Consider the following 23929-nt stretch of genomic DNA (forward strand, 5'->3'; position numbering starts at 1 on the left):
AAAAAGTCCCAAAAAAAAAAAAAAAAAAAAAAAAAAAAAAAAAGAAAACTTGCACAAAATGTGGCAGAGAAAGCCCGTGATTCTGGGACCCCATAGGGACGGTGCAGTTCTGGCAAGGGGTGCCAAGCCTTACATACAGGTGCAAAAAACCATGCGTGGAACACATGCACTGCTCTTCTTCTAATCTACTTTGATGCTGCTGTGACCGATAAAATACAAAATCATTTAAGAGGGTGAGTGAATTTATGATTGCCTCCATTATTCCCTCAAACAGTGGGGACCAAAACATAGCTGCTCTCAGGAGAGGAGTACCCTCTTTGAAAAGGCATAGGACCCTGCCTCACTCCAAACTCTATTTTTTTTTTTTGAGATGGAGTTTTGCTCTTGTCGTCCAGGCTAGAGTGCAATGCCGCGATCTTGGCTCACTGCAACTTCTGCCTCCTGGGTTCAAGCGATTCTCCTGCCTCAGCCTCCCGAATAGCTGGGATAATAGGCACGCACCACCATGCCCAGTTAATTTTTGTATTTTTAGTAGAGATGGGGTTTTTCCATGTTTGTCAGGCTGGTCTCGAATTCCTGACTTCACGTGATCCGCCTGCCTTGGCCTCCCAAAGTGCTGGGATTACAGGTGTGAGCCATTGTGCCTGGCTCCAGAGTTATTTTAAAATGCAAATGTGAGGGTAGCGCAATCTTGGCTCACTACAACCTCTGCCTCCTGGGTTCAAGTGATTCTCCTGCCTCAGCCTCCCAAGTAGCTGGAATTACAGGCATGAGCCACCATGCCCAGCTAATTTTGTATTTTTAGTAGAGACAGGGTTTCTTCATGTTGGTCAGGCTGGTCTCGAACTCCCGACTTCAGGTGATCCTCCTGCCTTGGCTTCCCAAAGTGCTGGGATTACAGGCGTGAGCTCACGTGCCTGGCCCAAACTCTAATTTACAGACAACCAAATATGTTAGTGGGTAAGAGCTCAGGCTTTGGTGAGGACAGACCTGGATTTGAATCCTGACTCACCACTTCTAGCTGAATAACTGTGGTCAAGTCACTCGGCCTTTCTCAACCTCTGATTGTTTCAAATTTGTGAAATAAAGATGGCAATACTTATTTTTTAAGAAAATATAAGTGTGGCTGGGCGCGGTGGCTCAAGCCTGTAATCCCAGCACTTTGGGAGGCCGAGATGGGCGGATCACGAGGTCAGGAGATCGAGACCGTGCTGGCTAACATGGTGAAACCCCGTCTCTACTAAAAAATACAAAAAACTAGCCGGGTGAGGTGGTGGGTGTCTGTAGTCCCAGCTACTCGGGAGGCTGAGGCAGGAGAATGGCGTGAACCCGGGAGACGGAGCTTGCAGTGAGCTGAGATCGCGCCACTGCACTCCAGTCTGGGCGACAGAGTGAGACTCCGTCTCAAAAAAACAAAACAAAACAAAAATAATAATTAGCCAGGTGTGGTAGCAAGCGCCAGTAGTCCCAACTACTTGGGAGGCTGAGGTGGGAAGATCACTTGAGCCCAGGAGGTCAAGGCTGCAGTGAGCTCTGACTGTGCCGCNGAAACAGGATTATTTAACAGGTTTAGGTATATAAGATTGCCAAAATGATGTTTAAACTTCTTCAGGTTATATTTTAGTGAATAATATTAATATATGTTCCAAAATTGTGTGGGATATCAAAAAATTCTAATGATAAAATATGTTATATTTAATGGCAGTTATCTTTCTGGTCATCTTTAAGAATTTGGTATGTGTGGCTGGGCGCGGTGGCTCAAGCCTGTAATCCCAGCACTTTGGGAGGCCGAGATGGGCGGATCACGAGGTCAGGAGATCGAGACCGTGCTGGCTAACATGGTGAAACCCCGTCTCTACTAAAAAATACAAAAAACTAGCCGGGTGAGGTGGTGGGTGTCTGTAGTCCCAGCTACTCGGGAGGCTGAGGCAGGAGAATGGCGTGAACCCGGGAGGTGGAGCTTGCAGTGAGCTGAGATCTGGCCACTGCACTCCAGCCTGGGCGACAGATCGAGACTCTGTCTCAAAAAAAAAAAAAAAAAGAAAATATAAGTGTGGTACTTAAAACTGTGTTTGGCACCCAATAAACTTGCAGGCAAAGTAGCTGTTATTACTGAGGCACAGAGGTGCTGAGTAAATCATGAAAGGTAAAAGTGAATGGTAGAGGTGCAACTAGAACCCAGATGTCCCGACTCCAAGATCAGTGTTTGTTCTCAGCTTCTCTGTGCTGAGTGGAGTTCCCAGTCTACTCCCAATGCAATGGCCTGCTTTCCTCTCAGCACTCACCTACCTTAAAGAGGTGTGGGTGCTTGATGTAGATTCTTCCTCTGGTGCCCCCCATCCCCAGCGCCCTGAAAAGTAAAAGCCAAGTGGTAAAGATTCCAGAAAGTGTAGCCCTACGAGTGAATTCCTGAGCTGTTTCCTCCATCAGTGCCAAAGCTCTTAAACTTACTTGTTGGCTCGAGATCCCAACACAAAGGTGGTAGATTCATTCAGGCGAGCTGGGTCCCACTGTGCAAAAAACAGAGAAGCTGGTGAGGGTGAAGTTTAATCTGGTGGGTAGGACAGAAATACTCCCCCCCCTGCCCTTTTCTAACCCTTACCCTTGTCTATTATTTAATCTACCGTTTACCCAAGACACTGAGTACTGACAATATGCTAGGCCCTGTCTGTGCTAGATACTGGGGATAAAGAGGTAAATAAGATACAGTCTCTGTTTTCTAGGATGCCACCGACATATGTACAGATAATCACATCATTATTCGATGAGGCAATGACACAGGTGAGTGCAGGGTCTGAGGGCTGCCGAGGGGAGGGTACAGCCAGGAAGGCTTCCTTAGAGAGGCATTTCCCAAGTTAATTCTGAAAGGGTGAGCACAAGTTGGGGGTGAGGAACAAGGGCATTCCAGACAGGGGGCAGCATGAGCAAAGACAGGTGAGAGGCAGCCTGGCATGCTGGAGAAACTACTAGTAATTCTGTGCTGCTAACAGAGTACAAATTAGGGAGTGGCAAGTGATGGGGCTGGAGAGAGAAACACAGAGGAGTAGGAGGTCCTAGGAGGTTATGTTCAGGGGACTGCATTTTATATCTTCTGTAGGCAATGGGGAATCGCTGAAGGCCTCTGAACAGGGAGTGAGAGATTTACTTTAAAGATAGGTTAGTCTTCTAGCAATGTGGATAATGGATTTGAAGGAGCAAGACTACAGGCAGGGAGAGCAGTTTAGAGGCCACTGTGATAAAGCAGTTGGAAAGATGCTAAGGGCCTGAGCTAGGGCAGCAGTAAGGATGAAGAGAAGGAAATAGGAACTGCAATATATTTAAGAGGGAGAATTGTCCAGGACTTGACTGGATGTAGGGAGGTGAGGAAGAGGAGGAGGCAAAGATGATTAAGATAAACAATGTAAAGAAGGGCTGTGAGGAGATTCTGATTTCATGTTTGGATATGCTGAGTCTGAAATGCCTATGGAACTTCCAGCAGAGTGGTCAACCAGATAGTAGGATATATAAGTTTTAAAGTAGAAAGAGAGGCATGGGATGGACAAAGAAGTATGGGAGTTTTAGAACATGGTGGTCCCTGAAACCATAAGAGTATATGATTTAGATTATCCAGAGAGTTACTTTAGATGGAGAAGTGGGCCAAGGAGAGAATTCTGGGGAACATCCATTTATATAAGTCACTGATGAGGAAGAACTCAAGAGAGAAAGGGAGGCAACAGAGGCTAATGGTTGAGAGCAGAGACTCTGGTGTCAGCGGGTCCTGGGTTTGAGACTTGGCTCGATCACTTACGAGTTATGTGACTTTGAGCAAGTCTTAAGTGCATTAAGTGTATAAGACAACTGAATAAAGTAATTTATGCCCACAGGGAAGTTGGCAGAAAAGGAAACCCCTCATTCATAGAATGGTTCACAGAATCGATCTCATAAGTTTGTTATAAAGATTAAATGAGACAGTCTACACAAAAGATTTAGGGCATTGCCTGTTACATACTAAGTATTGAGTCAGTATTAGTGACCACTAGCTCCTACAAGAAGGCTTCAGCAAAGACTCAGGCCTTCTCTTTGTTTTGCCTCTAACTCCAATTCCTACACAGGATCCTCTCTGAGGCCAGTGTGGCTGGAGGTGGAGAGGGGGAAGATGGCTCTGGAATGGTGGACATGCATCCTTCGCCCCCTGCCCCTTTCCCCCATGGTGGATCCCAGAGATAGTGGGACTAGCTCCTGGGATAGTGGTCTCTGCTATGCTCATATAATCATACCTTAGGACCTTCCCGGCGAATTGGTTCACAGGATTTTGCTTTCCATCTGCTTGGAAGGAAAGAATAAAGGTGAATTCTCCAAGGTGAGACCTAGAACTGAATACTGGCTTGCTGGTGGTGGTAGGAGTTCCTCACCACTCTCACTTTAGCCTGGGTATCCTCCTTCGTGGTAACACATTAGAGGAGGAACAAACAGAAAAAAAGCACTGGACTAGAAGCCATTCTAGCACTAGCTCTGCTCTTACATAGTGGCATGAGCAACTCCAAGAACCTCTGAGTGGCAGTTTTCTCATCTGTCAAAAGAGACAAAAACAGCAACTGCCCTACCTATCTTGTGTTTGTGAGGAATAAAACTGCTTTGTGTAGGAGACACATCTAAGGTATGACAGTTAATACTATCCCATCTACTAAGCCAGTTGTTTCAAACTAACCCCACGCCTCTGACCCAGACTAGTGTGGCTTTATTTGATTTAAATACTGGGCTTCCATGTAACATTTTGTTTAAAAAAGATTCTGCTGCTTCAGAATTTTTTTAAAAAGTGGGGCTGGGGGGTTGGTTGAGGGGGGAAGGAAGGATGAATAGGCAGAGCACAGAGGATTTTTAGGGCAATGAAAGCACTCAGTGTGATATTAGAATGGTGGATGCCTGTCACTATGCATTTCTCTAAGTTCAGGTACAACACCAAGAGTGAACCCTCATGGAAACTATGCACTCTGAGGATCAAGACGAGTCAAAGCAGGCTCATCAAATGTAACAAATTTACCACTCTGGTGCCTGATGTTGATAATGGAGGAGGCTGTGCATGTGTAGGGGCAGGGAATATATGGGATAAGTCTGTACTTTCCTCTCAATTTTGCTGTGAACCTAAAACTGCTCTAAAAAAAATTAAGTCTTAAAAAAAATATATATATATATACATATATATATATATATATGAAAATGACCAATTTGGAGGTAATGGTAACTATATGACATTAGGCAAGTAATTCTCTGAGTCTGTTCTTTATCTGAAAAATTAATGATACCTTCTTTAGAGGGTGGCTATAAAGATTAAAAGGTAAAGTATGTAACGTATTTAGACCAGTCATAAGCATTCAATATATACTAACAATGACAAACCTCTGGTGTTCAATCAAGCTAGGCCAAACTGTTCAGGGGGTAAAACAATTTCCTCCTCACTACCCTTCTTCCTCACCCCTCAAACCAGGGTAACCCCCCTCCCTCCACGATGACTTAAGATAATGGATCTGATTTTGACGGGCACAGAACCCTGGCCTCTTTTCCTTTAGGGCCCCTCTCTCCGTCTGCTCCCCTATGCTATCACCACACTGTTGGTTCCTACTCACACCATGCCGGCGGCTGCCCGGTCGCTTGACAGGATGTGTCCAGGAGGCCGTCCTTTCCTCTGCCACAAAAAACAGCTGTCAGAGGTCTGACCCTGTGGTCATGCCCCATTGGCAGGTCTGGGGTCACTTGGTAGAGATGGTTTTCCAAAGAGATCAAATGACATTTGATGGGGACAGGGAGAAAAACTGCCTCTCATGCCTAGGAAGGCTCAAAAGGGCTTTGAGGAAGCCCAGTACCTCATGGAGTGAAGAGCCTTTTTTGAGAGACAGGGTCTTACTCTGTTACTCAGCCTGGAGTGCAGTGGCATGGTCATAACTCGCCACAGCCTTGAACTCCTGGGCTCCAGTGATCCTCCCACTGCAGCCTCTCATGTAGCTAGGACAACAGAAATGTGCCAGCATGCCAGGCTAATTTTTTTTTTTTTTTAATTGTAGAGACAGGGTCTCACTATGTTACCCAGACTGGTCTCAAAACTCCTGAGCTCAAGTGATCCTCCCGGCTTGGCCTCCCAAAGTGTTGGGATTACAGGTGTGAGCTCCCACAACTGGCCTGACGAGCCTTTTTTCAGCCAGAAAACAAAACAAGGAAATGGTTTACCTTTTTAGGAAGGGGGCTTCCTCGATGGGCACATTCTTCTTCTGCCTGCCGGCCACGCTAAAAGAAAAGCGAAGGGAGTCAGTGGAAGGCCAATGCCTGGGAGCTGCAAGTCCTCTGGAGTTGCAGAAGACACAGCCCTGGACTATTGCTCTCCAGCCCCGCCCTGACCCAGGCCAAAGAAGCCCATCTAGCATGATGCTGTTTGGACCTGGTCCTACAAATGGAAGGTACATGAAACCTCCCGGGGCCCACATATTTCATTTACCTCCCAGCCTGAAGGACCTCCCCCTCCAATACCCCAGAACACAGTGACTCTGACCTTTATTCCTGGAAGCTCATGGGTCAATCTGGGTATTACTTTTTCTCCATCTGAAAATAGCAGTTTAGCCTGAAGGGAAAAAGACCAAGTGTTACCAGTCACTATTTTGGTGGGTAAGCACACCCCACCTACTTCCTCTTTTTTTTTAATTTTTGGAGACAGAGTCTCACTCTGTTGCCCAGGCTGGAGTGCAGCAGCACCATCTTGGCTCACTGCAACCTCCATCTCTTAGGTTCAAGTGATTCTAATGCTTTAGCCTCCAAAGTAGCTGGGACTACAGGGGTGTGCCACCATACCCAGCTAATTTTTGTATTTTTAGAAGAGATGGGATTTCACCATGTTGGACAGGCTGGTCTTGAACTCTTGACCTCAGGTGATCCACCTGCCTTGGCCTCCCAAAGTGCTGCAATTACAGGCATGAGCCACTGCGCCCGGCCACATATGTATATATTTATATGCATAGAAATAGATACCTATTTTTAAAAAAATATTGAATTATCATAGCTGAAAAAATTTAAAAATGTAAAAAAGCAAAGTAAGAAAAATCTGGAATCTCATTACATAAACTACTTTTAATATTTCAATGTAAATTCTTCTTTGCTTTTCCCATGTAAATACATACTATATATTTTCTCAAACTAAATACATTAGCATAACACATGTTCCTCAGTAAGCTGCTGTTTTTCTTTTTTCTTTTTTGAGATGGAGTCTTGCTCTGTCGCCCAGGCTGGAGTGCAGTGGTGCGATCTCGGCTCACTGCAATCTCTACCTCCCAGGTTCAACCAGTTCTCCTGCCTCAGCCTCCGGGGTAGCTGGGAGTAAATTACAGGCGTGCCACCACACCCAGTTAATTTTTTTCTTTTTTTGTAATTTTAGTAGAGATGGGGTTTTATCATGTTGGCCAGGCTGGTCTCAAACTTTTGACCTCGTGATCTTCCCGCCTCAGCCTCCCAAAGTGCTGGGATTACAGGCGTAAGCCAGTGTGCCTGGCCTGCTGTTTTTCTTTTAACAAATATTGAGTACCTAGGACCTAAGTGCTGTGGACACAGCAGTAACTAGGACAAGCTCTTGTGGAGCTTATAGTTTGTGGGTGATCTCGATAATAAGCACAGAAACAAACAAGGTAACTGTGGATCATGATAGATGCTGTGAGAAAAAAAGAAAAAAAACCCATGCAGATGTGACAGAGAACACCAGAAGGGGAGGGCTACTTTGAGAGAATGGCCAGGGAAGGCCTTGCTCAGAAGGTGGCCTCTGAGTTGAGATGTGAAGGAGGCTGTAAGAAAAGCCGGGGAGAAGTGTTTCAGCAGCAGGGAGGAGTGCAGAAGCTTGAAGGTGGAAACAACTGGCTCATTTGAGGAACAAAAGGATGGAACGGGCAGAGGGGAGATGATGCATGAGCAGGAACCTTGTAGCAGGTGGAGAATTGGGTTCACCCGACCTCTGCCAGTGGCATTTGACAGTGTTGAGGGCTCCCCCTTCTGGAAACACTCTTTTCTACAGGCTCCTGTGGTCACACTTTCCTGTGTTCCTCCTACTTCTCTGGCCACTCTTTATCTTAGCTTTCTTTGCTGGTTTTTCCTCCTCAATCTGGTTCTTTTCCCTCTATCCTCTCTCATTACATATTCTATCTGCTCTCACAGCTTCAATTAATATCTATAAACCATGACTCCATAATTCAGCTGTAGACAAAAGGTTATCCTTTGAGCTCTAGACTTGTATACCAAATAGTCTGCCCCATGTCTATGCTTGGATGGCTCAAAGCTGCTAATCCATAACTGGATTCATGTTCTTCTCCAAACTTTGTCCCTTTTCAGTGAAGGGTGAACAAGTCTCATACATTTGTGTGGTAATCTAATTCACACCTGTCTGCTTAAGTAGGCTGTTAAGTTCTATTAGAGCAGGAAGCTTATTTGTTCATTTATCATTTGTTTGTTCCTTCATTAATTCAATAATTCAGCAAACTCTGTACACATACCAATAGTCATATTCCAGGGCTGGGAATACAGTGGTGAACAAGATTAGGCCTCAACTCTTTTTTTTTTTTTTTTTTTGAGACGGAGTCTCGCTCTGTTGCCCAGGCTGGAGTGCAGTGGCGCGATCTTGACTCACTGCAACCTCCGCCTCCTGGGTTCACACCATTCTCCTGCCTCAGCCTCCCGAGTAGCTGGGACTACAGGCGCCCACCACAATGCCTGGCTAATTTTTTGTATTTTTGGTAGAGACGGGGTTTCACCATGTTAGCCAGGATGGTCTCGATCTCCTGACCTCGTGATCTGCCCTCCTCGGCCTCCCAAAGTGCTGGGATTACAGGCGTGAGCCCCTGCGCCTGGCCAGGCCTCAACTCTTGTAAAGCTCAAGATTTTAGCAGAGGTAGGAGTGCGAGAGGAAGACCTCTCTGATATTTAAACTAAGATCTGAAGGAAAGGAGGAGCCGGCTTTATAGAGTTAAGGGTAGAGTACTCCAGGTACTAATAACAGCAAATGAAATGGCCCAAGCTTGTGCTGGAGGAGCAGAAAGGAGTTCAGAACGGCCAGAGTATAGTCAATAAAAGAGCGGTGAGATGAAATGAAGTTAAAGAGGCCGGGCGCGGTGGCTCAAGCCTGTAATCCCAGCACTTTGGGAGGCCGAGATGGGCGGATCACGAGGTCAGGAGATTGAGACCATCCTGGCTAACCCTGTGAAACCCCGTCTCTACAAAAAAACACAAAAAACTAGCCGGGCGAGGTGGTGGGCGCCTGTAGTCCCAGCTACTCGGGAGGCTGAGGCAGGAGAATGGCCTAAACTCGGGAGGCGGAGCTTGCAGTGAGCTGAGATCCGGCCACTGCACTCCAACCTGGGCAACAGAGCGAGACTCCGTCTCAAAAAAAAAAAAAAAAAGAAATGAAGTTAAAGCAGGCAGAAGCTGGTCCAGGGTGAGCTCTGTGGGTCATGGTAAGGCATTAAGACTTTATTCTCCCTGCAACAGGAAAGTCACTGAAGGGTTTTTAAAACGGGGAGTGACGTGATCTAATTCATCTTTACAGAGATAAGTCTGGCTGCTGTGAGAAGAGCGGATTGGAACTGGGTAACGGTGAATGTAGCTCTGGACTGAGATACAACTGTGTGAATTATGAACAGCTGAATTGGCTTCCAAGCCACAGGACTAGATGAAAACAGCTATGAAAACAGTGAGTCATGAAAGAGAAGGGGTCTGAGGACTGAACTTGGGAAGGCACCAACAGTTAGAGGCGGGGGGTGAGGGAGAAGAGTGGGCAATGAAGTTGGAGCAAAGTCAAGGCACTCGAGCCAACAGAGGAGTGTTCCAAGAAACACGAAATGATCCACTGTGACAAATGTCACTGAGAAGCTGAGTAAGTTGAGGACAGTTAGGGACCAGAGGGTTTGACAACACAGAGGTTACTAGTGACCCTGACAAGAGGGGTTCCAGTGAAGTAGTGGGGACTGAGGGACTGAAGCAAAAACAAAACAAAACAAAAAAGTGAACAGAATGAATGGGATGTGAGAAAGTGAGCCAGCAACTGTTGGTGACCTTTCCTGATGTCTCCCTATAAAAGGGTGATGGCAACAATTCCTACTAATAACAGCAGCTGACACATGTAAACAGGTTCTCTATCTTGGGAACAGTCACTTATAGACCTGATGTCATGCCTCCTGACCACACCAGAGAGGCAGGGAGGCAGCAGGGTGCTCATCCCCATGATACCAAATGGGGCCATGATAACTTGATCCACCAAGTACCTGCAGAGGTGAGACCGATCTTAGCTATTCTAATTATTGTGTGCCTTAAGCCATTTCTTTTTTTTTTTTTTGGTTTGCCTTTAAAAATTTTTTTCTAGCTCTATTGACGTATAATTGATAAACAGAAATGGTATATATTCAAGGTGTACAATGTGGTGAACTGACATATATATACATAGTGAAATGATTACCACAATGAAATCAATCAACACATCCACCGCTACCATTTTGCGTGTGTGGACACTTAAGATCTATGGTCTTAGCAAATTTGAAGTAAACAATAGAGATAAACTGTAGTCATCATGCTCTACGTCAGATTGCCCAGAACTTGTTCGTCTTATAACTAAAAGTTTGTACCCTTTGATTAACATCCCCCACTTCTCCCCTCCAGCTACTGCTACTCTACTTTCTGCTTCTATGAGTTTGCTAAGCCACAATTTCTTCATCTATAAAATAGTAATTAAAAGATATCTTCTGTACACAGTTTCTTCTGAGACATAAAAGAAATAATGCATTTATCCTGGTACCTGACATATAGCAGCTACTTCCCTTCCCTGTAAGCAACGGCCTCAACCTATCCAGATATATGGCTTGTTGGGCATTCCCCAAAATACCACTAATGGTAAGATCACATTTCTTTTTTTTTGAGACAGAGTCTTGCTCTGTCACCCAGGCTGGAGTGTAGTGGTGCCATCTCGGCTCACTGCAACCTCTGTCTCCCGGGTTCAAGCAATTCTTGTGCCTATGGCTCCCAAGCAGCCAGGATTATAGGCATGTGCCACCATGCCCAGCTAATTTTCATATTGTTTGTAGAGATGGGGTTTCGCCATGTTGCCTAAGCTGGTCTCAAACTCCTGGCCTTGAGTGATCTGCCCACCGTGGCCTCCCAAAGTGCTGGGATTACACGTGTGAGCCACCACGCCCGGCTTAAGATCACATTTCTTATCAGAGGCTCGAGAGCTAAACCTTGTGCCTGCATCTCTTGTCCCCCTTGGTCTCACCTGCTCCAGGCAGCTCCGACAGGCTTCCTGGATCAGCTGCTCTGTGTCCACCTCTTCCCCAACATTGTCTCGCACGTTCAGTGCTGCCTTCTGGAAGAACTAGGGGAGCACAACAGAGGACAAGGTCAGAGTCCTGTTAATGGGCATCAACCGGAAGGAAACTGAATACAAGACAAGCAAGACAAGCTTTTATCCTAGCCTCATACAGAAAGGAAAAGTGATTATAAGCAAGGTTGGGATCGGCCAGATTTATAGATTCACATTTCAGGCTCGACCTCCTCCCTTTATTCCCCCTCTGAAGGATATAATCCTAGAGGTGCCCAAAAGATTGATGTGTAAACAGTGCAAAAAATCAAAGAATAACCCAAATGTCTAAGTGTAGCTTAAATAAATTATGGCATATCCACACCATGAAATGCTGGCAAACATTAAAAAATCACAATAAAGATGATGTAAGAGAATATAGTTTTGACAGGTAAAGGTATTCATGATATACCTCAAAGTGAAGGAAGGAGGTTGTAAAACAGTTTGGTATAGTGTGAGCTTATTTATGTAACACAGCACAAGCAAACACAGAGACAAAAGAATTCTAGGGATATACGCTGAAGTAACAGGTGATATTGTGGGTGACTGTTTTCTTCTCTTGGCTTATCTATATCCTTTTGATTTTTATATGTACATACGTTACTTCTTTAGAAGGAAAAAAGAATGTCTGTGTCTGAAGTGAATAGGCCAGGGTAGGCCAGAAAATATATTAAGATAGCAGAAAGTCCTAATTGAATTCTGACTGTCCAGTCTGAAAGAAACATCTGTGGAATGGAGAGGAGTGAGACTTGACAAGGGCCCCAGGATGCCAGCAACCCCAATCGACTGTGAAAAGGGAAGGGAGAAGGTTTCTCTGCTGGGTACAGGGAGAGTTTGAGCCTGAATACATGAGAAGATAGGCGATGAGGTCCCAAAGACACCCGGGAGGCACTTGTGAATGTCCTCATAAAAACAGTCATCTCTAGAAAATGCCTAGTCAAGTAATGCCTAGAAAAATTGTCAGTTATCTCTGGGGTATAGGAAAATTCTGGAACCTAAACCCAGTACTTCTATTGTGAGAGACAATTATGGGAATGTACTGCCATTTCATATTTAGCAAGGTTAAATGCCTCTGTTGTTAACATCAAACCAACAAGAGTGTGAATGGACTCGATTAGAAACCTCAAGAGTTTTAAGAGGAAGTCTTCCGGCCAGATTAAATGATCAGATGAGTTTAATTTAAAACAAAAACCTAAAAACTGGAGATGAATACTGGTATTCAATATCAACCAACTGAAAGCCAGTTAAAATAGTTTAGCTACTTTACAACCAGCCTGTGAGGTGGGCAGTGTAATGGACATATGGTGAGTGTAAGCTATCTCTGGATCTGAGAATGAAATCAGATCATGAATGAGGCATTCTCAAGCACTGTTGTATAACCTTTCTAGAGAGCAATTTTCTTGACGGAAAAATAGGTTTTCGCTTTTACCCACCAATTCCATCTCTGGGAATTTATCTCACAGAAATACTCTCACATGTAAACAAGGATGTACATTCACAGTGTTCATTATAGTATTGTCTGTAATAGAGAAAAACGAAAACAATCTGAATATTCTAGGGGCTAGCTTATGGAATTTGGTCCATCAAATAGATTACTCTGTTGCCATTACAAAGGAATCGGGGGGAACTATTATGTACTGACTTAGAGACATGACCAAAATATGTCAAGTAGGCCAGGTGCAGTGGCTCATGCCTGTAATCCCAACACTTTGAGAGGCCAAGGCGCGAGGATCACTTTAGGTCAGGAGTTTGAGACCAGCCTGGCCAACATGGTGAAACCTCGTCTCTACTAAAAATACAAAAAAATTAGCCGGGTGTGGTGGTGCACACTTATAATCCCAGCTACTTGAGAGGCTGAAGCAGGATGATCACTTGAAGCTTGGAGGTGGGGGTTGCAGTGGGCCAAGATTGTGCCACTGTACTCCAGCCTGGGTGACAGAGGTAGAATCCATCTCAAAACAAAACAAAACAAAAGTATGCCAAGTAAAATAAATCAAGTTGCAGAACAGTTGTGTGTAAAATGATTTCTTTTTTTTAATGCATATGCACACGCACATACCACAAATAAACCTGGGAGACTATATAGTCAACGTTAACAATTTGGTATCTCTGGGAGGTGAGTTTTAGTGACTTCCGGCTATATTGTTAAACATATCTGTACTGGCCAGGCACAGTGGCTCATGCCTGTAATCCCAGCACCTTGGGAAGCTGAGGCAGGAGGATCACCTGAGGTCGGGAGTTTGAGACCAGCCTGACCAACATGGAGAAACCCCATCTCTACTAAAAGTACAAAAGTAGCTGGGTGTGGTGTTGCATGCCTGTAATCCCAGCTACTTGGGAGGCTGAGGCAGGAGAAGCACTTTAACCTGGGAGGCGGAGGTTGCAGTAAGCCGAGATTGCGCCACTGCACTCTAGCCTGGGCAACAAGAGCAAAACTCTGCCACAAAAAAAAAAAAAAAAAGGTGGGGTATGGTGGCTCGCACCTGTAATCCCAGCACTTTGGGAGGCCAAGGCAGATGGATCACTGGAGGCCAGGAGTTCAAGACCAGCCTGGCCAACATAGAGAAACCCTGTCTCTACTAAAAACACAAAAATCAGCCAGGCATGGTGGTGCACACTTGCAATCCTAGCTACTCAGATGGCTGAGGTGCAGGAATTGCTTGAACTTCAGAGGTGGAGGTTGCAGTGAGCCAAGATCTTACCACTGCACTCCACCCTGGGTGACAGAGCAAGACTCTGTCTCAAAAAAAAAAAAAAAAAAAAAAATCATCTGTCCTATTACTCGCCTGGCTTATTTTCCTCTAGTCACACTGGCCTATTCATTGCTTTGATGTGCCAAGCACACTCCTGTCTCAGAGCCTCTACCATTTCCTCTGCAACTGGACTGCTTCTTCCCCATGTATCTGCATGGTTTGCTTTTTCCTCACTTATTCAGGTGTCCACTCAAATGTCCTCTATCAAAGGCTTTCCTAGCCACAATCTATAAAACAGCAACCCTACTCTCTACTGGTTACTCTCTTTCCCCTGTCTTCTCTCTTTCTCTAACACAGCACATATTTGTTTACAGAGAGCATATGTTCTGTTTACTGCTACATCCCCAGTGACTAGAATAATGCCTGGTAGTATGGTAGTCATTCAATAAATACTTTTTATTTTGAGAGGGAGTTTTCCTCTTGTTGCCCAGGCTGGAGTACAATGGTGCAATCTCAGCTCACTGCAACCTCTGCCTCCCAGGTTCAAGATTCTCATGCCTCAGCATCCCGAGTAGCTGGGATTACAGGTATGTGCCACCACGCCTGACTAATTTTTTGTATTTAGTAGAGATGGGGTTTCAGCATGTTGTGTCAGGCTGGTCTCGAACTCCTGACCTCAGGTGATCCACCTGCCTCGGCCTCCCAAAGTGTTGGGATTACAGGTGTGAGCCACAGCGCCTGGTAAATAAATACTTCTTACATAAATGAATAAATGTAAAAGGAGGAGATTTAGGAAGAAAAACAAAGAGTTCAGTTCTGAACATACTGAGTTTAAAGCATCCTCTTTTGGTACATTTAGGTAAAGTCATGTGGAAATTTATTTATAGGCCAGGGAAAAAACCCGTAAATAATAATAATAATGGTAACTTTATTTATCTACATATATTTTTCGAGAAAGGCCCTCACTGTCACTCAGGTTGGAGTGTAGTGGTATGATCATAGCTCACTACAAACCCAAACTCCTGGGCTCAAGTGATCCTCTCGCCTGAGCCTTCTGAGTAGCTGGGACTACAGGCACGCACTACCATGCCTGGCTAATAAATTTTTTTTTTTTTTTGTAGTAGAGATGAGGTCCCACTATGTTGCCCAGGCTGGTCTCAAACTCCTGGCCTCAAGTGATTCTGCCTCGGCCTCCCAAAGTGCTGGGGTTGCAGGTGTGAGCCATCGTGCATGGCCCCAATAATGGTGATATTATTAAAAAACTAATAAAAGTACTTACTGGACACTTGTTATGTCCTAAGTGCAGTGCTCAGCACAGTACATTTAAGTCATTTCATCCTTACAAGAAGTCAGCAAAAAAAAAAAAAACCAAAAACGTGACAGTGAGTGACAAGGGCAGATTAAAAAAAAAAAAAAGATATCTGAATTACCCTCAAGGAAGGGATAAAATTCTTGGGGGATTAAAAATTTGAAAGCTGGCCGGGCGCGCTGGCTCACCACCTATAATCTCAGCACTTTGGGAGGCCAAGGTGGGCGGGCAGATCACTTGAGGTCAGGAGTTTGAGACCAGCCTGGTCAACAGTGAAACCCCGTCTCTACTAAAAATACAAAAATTCGCTGTGCGTGGTGGTGGGCGCCTGTAATCCTCACTACTAGGGAGGCTGAGGCATGAGAATCGCTGGAACCTGGGAAGTGGAGGTTGCACTGAATCGATATCATGCCACTGCACTCCAGCCTGGGTGACAGAGTGAGACTCTGTCTCAAAAACACAAAACAAAACAAACAAAAAAACAAAAAAAAAAAGGAAAACTTTAGATATCTGTGTGTAGGAAAGAGACGGACTGGTGATGCAAGGAAGGACTGGGCTCCTCATGAGTCTTTCCCGTTATTTTTTATCCTGTGTCCCTCTCACCTTCATGTACTTGTTGAAGACAGTCTGGATCTCCTCATTGATGCTAGGCTGCAGGACAGCTCGGAGGAGATCCATAGAGATGGCAGGATCTGTGAAACTGCATTCAGGAGGGAGACAGGGTGAGGGGGCATGTCCGAAACATATTCTTTCTCACCTTGCCCAGTCAATTATGGACATAGAATTCTTTAACAATACTAGACAACTTTTACTGAAAACTAGCTACATGCTCAGATTTTGTTCAAATCACAAAGGCATGACTTTATTTCATTCTCATAATAACTCTATGAAGTGGGTATTATTTTCAAAGTTTTTTTTTTTTTGGATGGAGTCTCACTCTGTTGCCCAGGCTGGAGTGCAGTGGTGTGGTTTTGGCTCACTGCAACCTCCGCCTCCTGCGTTCAAGCAATTTTCCTGCCTCAGCCTCCCGAGTAGCTGGGATTACAGGTGTGCACCACCACGCCCAGCTAATTTTTGTATTTTTAGTAGAGACCGGGTTTCTCCATTTTGGTCAGGCTGGTCTCAAACTCCCAACCTCAGGTGATCTGCCCACCTCAGATCCCCAAAGTGCTGGGATTACAGGCGTGAGCCACTGCACCCGGCCATTTTTTTGTATTTTTAGTAGAGACGGGGTTTCTCCATGTTGGTCAGGCTGTTCTCAAAGTCCTGACCTCAGGTGATCCGCCCACCTCAGACTCCCAAAGTGCTGGGATTACAGGCGTGAGCCACTGCGCCCGGCCCAAAGTGTTTTTATGAAATATAATACTTATTATACAGAAAAGTCTATACACTTTAATGAGTAATTACAGTGAACATCCATTTCACCACTACCAGCATCCCAAAGGCCCACCTTGTGCTCTCTCCTTTCCCTGAGATGGATACTATTAATCCGTCTTTATAGTTGAGAAAACAGGGGCTCATCAGAGGCTGCATGAGAACACAGTTGTCTGACTCCAGAGCCTGTGCTCTTAAACTCCATGCTAACTGACCTCTTAAGAGCCCTCAATCACAGAGCCAGTGAATGTGAGGGGTCTTAGGTATTTTTTATTCCCCAACCCATCTCCTGTGCCCTTCCCCATTTCGTGAGTTCAGAGAAGGAAGTGACTTGACTAGCTCAAGATCACACAGAGTTACAGGATCGGAGTCTCCTCTTTCTCAGTCCTGTGCTCTTTCTACAGGCTGTAGATCTCCATAGCCTTGTGCACTGGGGATCCCAAAGCTGCCATGCAAGCCAGTGGCTGGGATACAAGTCCCATGCAGGGCCAGCCTTACCTTGTTGTCATCTGTGAGCGGCGGCCCCTCCGCTGCACCTGCCGGTGCTTTATCATTATGTTCCAAGGGTTCTGTGGGGACCAACGGAACAAATGTCACTGCGGCCTGTGACACTGGCGTGGGGTGGAGGTGGAGGGTGGGTATGAAGTTAAACCTAAACATTCCTGCTTCTCAGATCCGTCACCATCTCTCCCGCCTTGGGGTATCGGGGGAGGACAACAGTTGGAAGGCCCCCTCCACAAAAGAGGAACTGAGGAAGTTTCCTGCCTTAAAAGTCCCGACCCTGCCTTCTGGCACGGCAGGAGGAAGGGAAGCAGTGTTTACCGAGGGTCAACTCTGTGTCAGGTGATGTCCTGGGCGCTGTACCCGCCTTTATCTTCCCATCCCACAACAACTTTTATGAGACAGGTACTAATCATCTCCATTTTATAGATGATGATCTGGGGACTCAGGGGGTCGACAGAGCTGGCCCACGTCACCTAGCTAGGAGGGCGGCACCAGAATTTGAATCCAGGTCGTCGGGCTGCGAAAACGCCAACCCCCTCTGCAGCTGCAGCCGCCGCGTTCTCGCCCGCGGGCCAGGGTCCCGGGAGCCCCGAGGCCCTGCCCGGCCCGAGCCCAGACCTCACCGGGGGCGCCCTCACCGTGAGAACCAGCTGCCCCGCTGCGCCCGCATCCCCCAGCTCCAAGCCGCCCCGCTCGGCCCCGCTGGGTCCCCGCGGCTGCTCGGCGTCGCCAGTGGCTCCCATGGCGCCCCAGGCCACCACAACTTCGCCGGACTCTGCCACCGGCCGGAAAGTGGCGCCGTGACGTCACTGAGGCGCGCTGCTCGTCCGCCCGGAAGCGCGACGCAGGAGCTGCGGGGTTACCATGGGAACCGAACCGCCGCGCCTCGCCCGGGACAGTTACACTTAGAGGCCTTGTGGTTGGAGGTCGTTGGGGCTTCCTCTCGGGAGGGCTGCCCCTCGATTGTGGAGTGTGGGTGTTCAGTGGCGGTTCAGTCAAGGGACGTTTCCCGCTGGGCCAAGGCCTGTGGATGACTGCGGGGTAGGAGGAGGGGAGCAGGTTTCTGTAGGCTGGGGTTGGGGAGCAGAGGGAAGTGTTTGGTGCAGCGACGCCTGCAGTTCAGTGTTTGAAGACTAGATTTTAATATGCTCTGCCAGGGGCGGTGGCTCATGCCTGTAATCCCAGCACTTTGGGAGGCCCAGGCGGGAGGATCACTTGCAATCAGGAGTTCGAGACCAGCCTGGCCAACATGGCGAAACCCCGTCTCTACTAAAAATACAAAAATTAGCTGGGCCTGATGTTGGGCGCCTGTAATCCCAGCTACTCAGGAGGCTGAGGCAGGAGAATCTCTTGAACCCAGGAGGCAGAGGTTGCAGTGGGCCGAGATCACGTCACTGCACTCCAGCCTGGGCGACAGAGGGAGACTGTCTCAAAAAAACAAAAAACAAAAAGCAAAAAAACCAGGCGTATTAGGCACATGTTAGGTCGTCATCAAATGCTAATTATGCCGAGATTGTGCAGTGAGCCGAGATCGCGCCACTGCACTCCAGCCTGGAGGACAGAGGGAGACTCTGTCCCAAAAAAAAAAAAAAGCATATTAGGCACATGTTAGGCCATCAACAAATGTTAATTATCTCCATGAGCCAACATCAATCTTATAACAATAAGGGCAACTTCCTGGCTCCAAATCTTTTCATCCTATTAGGGAGGTTTTAACCTTGTACCTGCCCATAGGACTAAGCAGTGCCAGTGGACACCATTGGGTATCACAGCTGACCAAAGGCATAAACAGGACAGATAAAGAAAAAAAGAAATAGAGGAAAAAGAAATAAAGGAGGTATATGTAGGCAGACTATCTGAGTCATACATAGCAACTGTTCTCTTGAGTTCTGCCAGCTAGCCTTCATACAGTCCAAGAATGGCCTGTGTGGGCTAGAGGGACAAAGATGTAGGTGTTTGGTGCTTTTTCATTAGTTCTTAACAAACTCAACTACTGCCTTTCTGTAGGTTTTTGATAGTTTCTCCCCCCCCGCTTTTTTTTTTTGAGACAGAGTCTCACTCTGTTACCCAAACTGGAGTGCAGTGGCATGATCTCCACTCACTGCAACCTCTGCTTCCTGGGTTTAAGCTATTCTCCTGCCTCAGCCTCCCAAGTAGCTGGGATTACAGGCATGTGCCACCACGCCTAGCTGATTTTTGTATTTTTAGTAGATACAGGGTTTTGCCATGTTGGCCAGGCTGGTCTCGAACTCCTGACCTCAGGTGATCTGCCCACCTTGGCCTGTTTGATAGTTTCTGAGTGGTCTGTTCCATTCTGTCTTTTCTGGGTTGCTAGGATGAACAATTTTGTTTTGCTTGGTTATGTTATTAGCTTTGGCTATTTTCTTAAGCAGTGTCATGAGTCCCTCCCTCTGTCATTTGGGCTAAAGCCAGGTCCTTCCAATGCTCTTTAGGGCACTCTTTGATTCTTTTTCCAATGGCCATCCTTCCATTTTTCCAACCACCCACTAGGTTTCTCATCATCCAGGAATATTGTGTATATTGCTTATAGAGTTTGATCCTCCTATCACATGTGCCCTTTGGAAGTGCCAGGAATTTCCCCACACTCCAGCAGCCAATCCCTCTTCCTCTTGTCAGGAGAAGATATTCTTGATAGTATTGTGAAAGGGAAGGCTTTGGGACTGGGTTTGGGGCCATCCCTAGTCCTGCCCATACCTCAGCTGATACTCTGGGCAAGGTGTACAACTCTAGCCTGAACTAAGCTCTCATCCCAACTCTCAGCATCATCATGATGTTAAGCTGCCTCTTTCTTCTGAAGGCACTTCTTGCTCTTGGGTCCCTGGAATCCTGGATAACTGCGGGAGAACATGGTGAGCTATCATTTGGGATCCCTGGCCAACAGTAACAGAAAGTGACTAGAGGAGAGAAGTCATCCCCTGCCTTCTGCCAGAGCAAGGTTGCTCGTAGGTGGAGATGATCATCTCTGTAGGACAGGACTGGATGAATAGATTCTCAGGATGGCCTGGGTCGTTCTTCCTGGCTTTCTTTACCCTCTCTGGACGAGGAGATAAGACTTCCAGTTGGGCTTACTAGAGGTTCTAGCTTTTCCCTAGAACTCATTAAATGAGAACAGGATCATCCCAACCTTTCTCTCTCGTTATCTGCGGGATGGCTGCTCCTTTAGTAGTGGTGGATGTATGTTAGTATTTGTGTATTAGGAGGGGAAGGTGGTTGCAGAATTTTTTTTTTTTTTAAGAGACAGAGTCTCATTCTGTCACCCAGGCTAGAGGGCAGTGGTGCAGAAATATTTTGGATAGAGATGCCTGGAGGGGCTGAAGATCCTTGAAATATGTTTGGCCTCCATTCCCCATTTTTGAGGCCTGGCTAGTTACCCCAAACTCACATGATATCTTTGGCAGCAAAAGAGGGAGAATGCCCTCCTGATAAGAACCCATGCAAAGAGCTATGCCAGGGCGATGAACTGTGTCCGGCTGGGCAGAAGTGCTGCACCACAGGCTGTGGTCGGATCTGCCGAGACATTCCTAAGGGTATGTTGGCATGAGGGGCAAAATCTGGGCGTACTCTCTGACATTGCCTCTGGGATAGATGGAAGCAGAGAGCTTCCCACCTCCTAGGTTGCCTCTTGAAGTCTCGCTTGCCTAGAGTACTTCTTCTTTACTCTTTTAGGGTTCCTCCTCCTTTAACTATTCAGAATTATTCAGTGCCCTCAGTTGTCAGGAAAGAACACACCATCGATTATCTATGTCTTTTACTTTCGACTCAAAGTTCCTGTGAAGGCGGAGGGAAGAGTTGTAAAGGGAAGCCTGTTTAAGATAATGATTAAGAAAGTAGACCCTAGAGCCAAGCAGACCTTTTTAAGCCTTAAGCCTTAGCTCTTTATAAATCTTAAGCTTTTAGCCTCAGTTTCCTCATCTATAAAATGGGGGTAATTGTGAGGATCAAATGAGATGTTCATGGCACAAGGTAAACATCAATAAATGTTACAGTAAATATTTGCTATTACTATTGTTGTTATTATTGTCTCTTTGTCTTAACACCAGGGTTGAGAGGCTTAAATGAAGCTCAGGGCTTCCTTTTTCTGTTTTTCCCCTCTGCTGTGCCCGTGGGGGTTACCAGGCACTATTTTCTCTCTCTCTCTCTCTTTTTTTTTTTGAGACAGAGTTTCGTTCTTGTTGCCCAGCCTGGAGTGCAGTGGAGTGATCTCGGCTCACCACAACCTCCGCCTCCCGGGTTCAAGTGGTTCTCCTGCCTCAGCCTCCCAAGTAGCTGGGATTACAGGCATGTGCCGCCACGCCCAACTAATTTTGTACTTTTAGTAGAGACTGGGTTTCTCCATGTTGGCCAGGCTGTTCTCGAACTCCTGACCTCAGGTGATCTGCCCACCTTGGCCTCCCGAAGTGCTGGGATTACAGGTGTGAGCCACGGCGCTGGGCCTATTTTCTCTTTTCTTTGGCTGTCTCCCTTTTTGCTATAGGGAGGAAAAGAGATTGCCCCAGGGTTATTCGGAAACAATCCTGTTTGAAAAGGTGCATCACTGATGAGACATGTCCAGGTATAAAGAAATGCTGCACGTTTGGCTGCAACAAGAGCTGTGTAGTCCCAATCTCTAAACAGAAGCCGGGTAAGAAACGCTGTCCCCACACCTCATGGTCTGTTTGGTCTGCTTATTTATTTCTCAAATATGCACATATCAACTTGCTGGTTTTACTTTGCTTTGAAAACACAAGTGTTTTCAAAGTGCCTGCTATATTCTGAGAACTTTAAAAAAAAAAAAGATATACAAAATGTGCACAAGCCACGATGATTTGTGGTATGTGACATGGGCAGAGAGAGAAGGGTGCCAGAAGGGCAACCTCGACTTACCCTCATTTGCAGACCGCTTTGAAAATCGTTGGGTAGCCGGGCGTGGTGGCTCACGCCTGTAATCCCAGCACTTTGGGAGGCTGAAACAGGCTGATCACGAGGTCAGGAGATCAAGACCAGCCTGGCTATCACGGTGAAACCCCGTCACTACTAAAAATACAAAAAAAATTAGCCAGGCGTGGTGGAGGGCACCTGTAGTCCCAGCTACTCGGGAGGCTGAGGCAGGAGAATGGTGTGAACCCGGGAGGTGGAGTTTGTAGTGAACTGAGATCGCACCAGTGCACTCCAGCCTGGGCAACAGAGACTCGGTCTCAAAAGAAAAAAAAAAAAAAAGAAAACCATTGGGTAATTCCTAGTTCCCATAATCAGTTGTGATATTCTCTGTTCTGTTAAAATCTTAGCCTGAGAATCTGCAGAGATGGCAAAAAAAAAAAAAAAAAAAAAAAAGAATCTTGATGCTTACGGAAGGCGGCACACATTTCCCCACTCATTTGCTCCTGATATTCTTTTTTTTTACTTTTTTTTTTTTTTTTTTTGAGACGGAGTCTCGCTGTGTCTCCCAGGCTGGAGTGCAGTGGCCGGATCTCAGCTCACTGCAAGCCCGCCTCCCAGGTTCACACCATTCTCCTGCCTCAGCCTCCCGAGTAGCTGGGATTACAGGCACATGCCACCCCACCTGGCTAATTTTTGTATTTTTAGGAGAGATGGGGTCTCACCATGTTGGCTGGGTTGGTCTCATACTCCTGGCCTCAAGTAATCCACCTGCCTTGGCCTCCCAAAGGCTGGCGTGAGTCACTGTGCCTGGCCGAGAACTCACATTGGATTGGGTGGTTGAGGATGGCATGTCTGGAGTGACATTTAAGCTGCAACCTGGAGGGACAGTTGAAGTTAGCCGGGTGAAGGGTATGATGGACATTCCAGGAAGAGAGAGAAGCACATGCAGAGGTCTTAAGATGACTAGGAGCTTGCCACATTTGAGAAATGGAAAGAAAGCTAGTATGGTTACAGTAGAAATGGGAGGGAGAGAATGAAGGCAGATGAGGATGTAGACCAGTGAAACTAGGGAGGTAGCAGCGGGGATGGAGAAAGGTGACACAGTCGAGAAAATTTGGAGGTAGAAGTGACAGGGCTCTGTGTTCTATTCCTTCTCTGTTCCATTGAGAGGCCCCTAAAATGTGTTAGAAATTGATGGCATATCTTCTATGTCTAACCCCTTCCTATTTTCCTCTTGTTTCACGATTTTCATGGCTACTTTTGCTTATTTGTGCTTCCAAATATATTTTATTATAATATTATCTATTTTTCTCCATCATTCTCAAATACTAAGAGTACATTCACTGGCCCGGCGGGGTGGCTCACGCCTCTAATCCCCGCGCTTTGGGAGGCCGAGGCAGTCGGATCACCTGAGGTTGGGAGTTCGAGACCAGCCTGAACAACATGGAGCAACCCTGTCTCTACTACAAATACAAAATTAGCGGATGTGGTGGCGCATGTCTGTAATCCCAGCTACTCCGGAGGGCGAGGCAGGTGAATCACTTGAACCTGGGAAGCAGAGGTTGCAGTGAGTCGAGATCATGCCATAGCACTCCAGCCTGGGCAACAAGAGCAAAACTCTTTCTCAAAAATAATAATAAAATTAATAAATAAATTAATTAATTAAAAAAAAAAGAGTACATTCACTGGAGTAATGTTAGATATATAAATTAAATTAGCTTAGGGAGAACTGCTATTATTATAATGTTGAATCTTTTTTTTTTTTTTCTTACCCTGTTTTATGGTACTGAAATGTTCATTTTTTTTTTTTTTTTTTTTTTTTTT

At 46.1% G+C, this 23929-nt stretch overlaps 2 protein-coding genes across 2 annotated transcripts in view; one reads left to right on the forward strand and one right to left on the reverse strand.

Moving 5' to 3' along the window:
• The window catches only part of DNTTIP1 (deoxynucleotidyltransferase terminal interacting protein 1), a 23685-nt gene extending 5653 nt beyond the window's left edge, over positions 1–18032 (reverse strand). The window contains exons 1-10 of the mRNA XM_025400241.1: positions 17866–18032; positions 17222–17292; positions 15953–16049; positions 11264–11362; positions 6521–6589; positions 6202–6258; positions 5604–5662; positions 4257–4302; positions 2452–2510; positions 2290–2350 (exon numbers count right to left, since the gene is read on the reverse strand). Coding sequence (XP_025256026.1) covers positions 2290–2350; positions 2452–2510; positions 4257–4302; positions 5604–5662; positions 6202–6258; positions 6521–6589; positions 11264–11362; positions 15953–16049; positions 17222–17292; positions 17866–17970 — 723 coding nt within the window. The 5' untranslated portion in view covers positions 17971–18032. The remainder of the gene's footprint in view (positions 1–2289; positions 2351–2451; positions 2511–4256; positions 4303–5603; positions 5663–6201; positions 6259–6520; positions 6590–11263; positions 11363–15952; positions 16050–17221; positions 17293–17865) is intronic.
• A 40-nt stretch (positions 18033–18072) lies between these two features.
• Positions 18073–23929, forward strand: part of WFDC3 (WAP four-disulfide core domain 3) — a 17713-nt gene continuing 11856 nt past the window's right edge. The window contains exons 1-4 of the mRNA XM_025400242.1: positions 18073–18143; positions 20009–20097; positions 20647–20775; positions 21723–21869. Coding sequence (XP_025256027.1) covers positions 20016–20097; positions 20647–20775; positions 21723–21869 — 358 coding nt within the window. The 5' untranslated portion in view covers positions 18073–18143; positions 20009–20015. The remainder of the gene's footprint in view (positions 18144–20008; positions 20098–20646; positions 20776–21722; positions 21870–23929) is intronic.

Source organism: Theropithecus gelada, chromosome 10 (genome assembly GCF_003255815.1).
Source record: "Theropithecus gelada isolate Dixy chromosome 10, Tgel_1.0, whole genome shotgun sequence".
Lineage (NCBI taxonomy): Eukaryota > Metazoa > Chordata > Mammalia > Primates > Cercopithecidae > Theropithecus > Theropithecus gelada.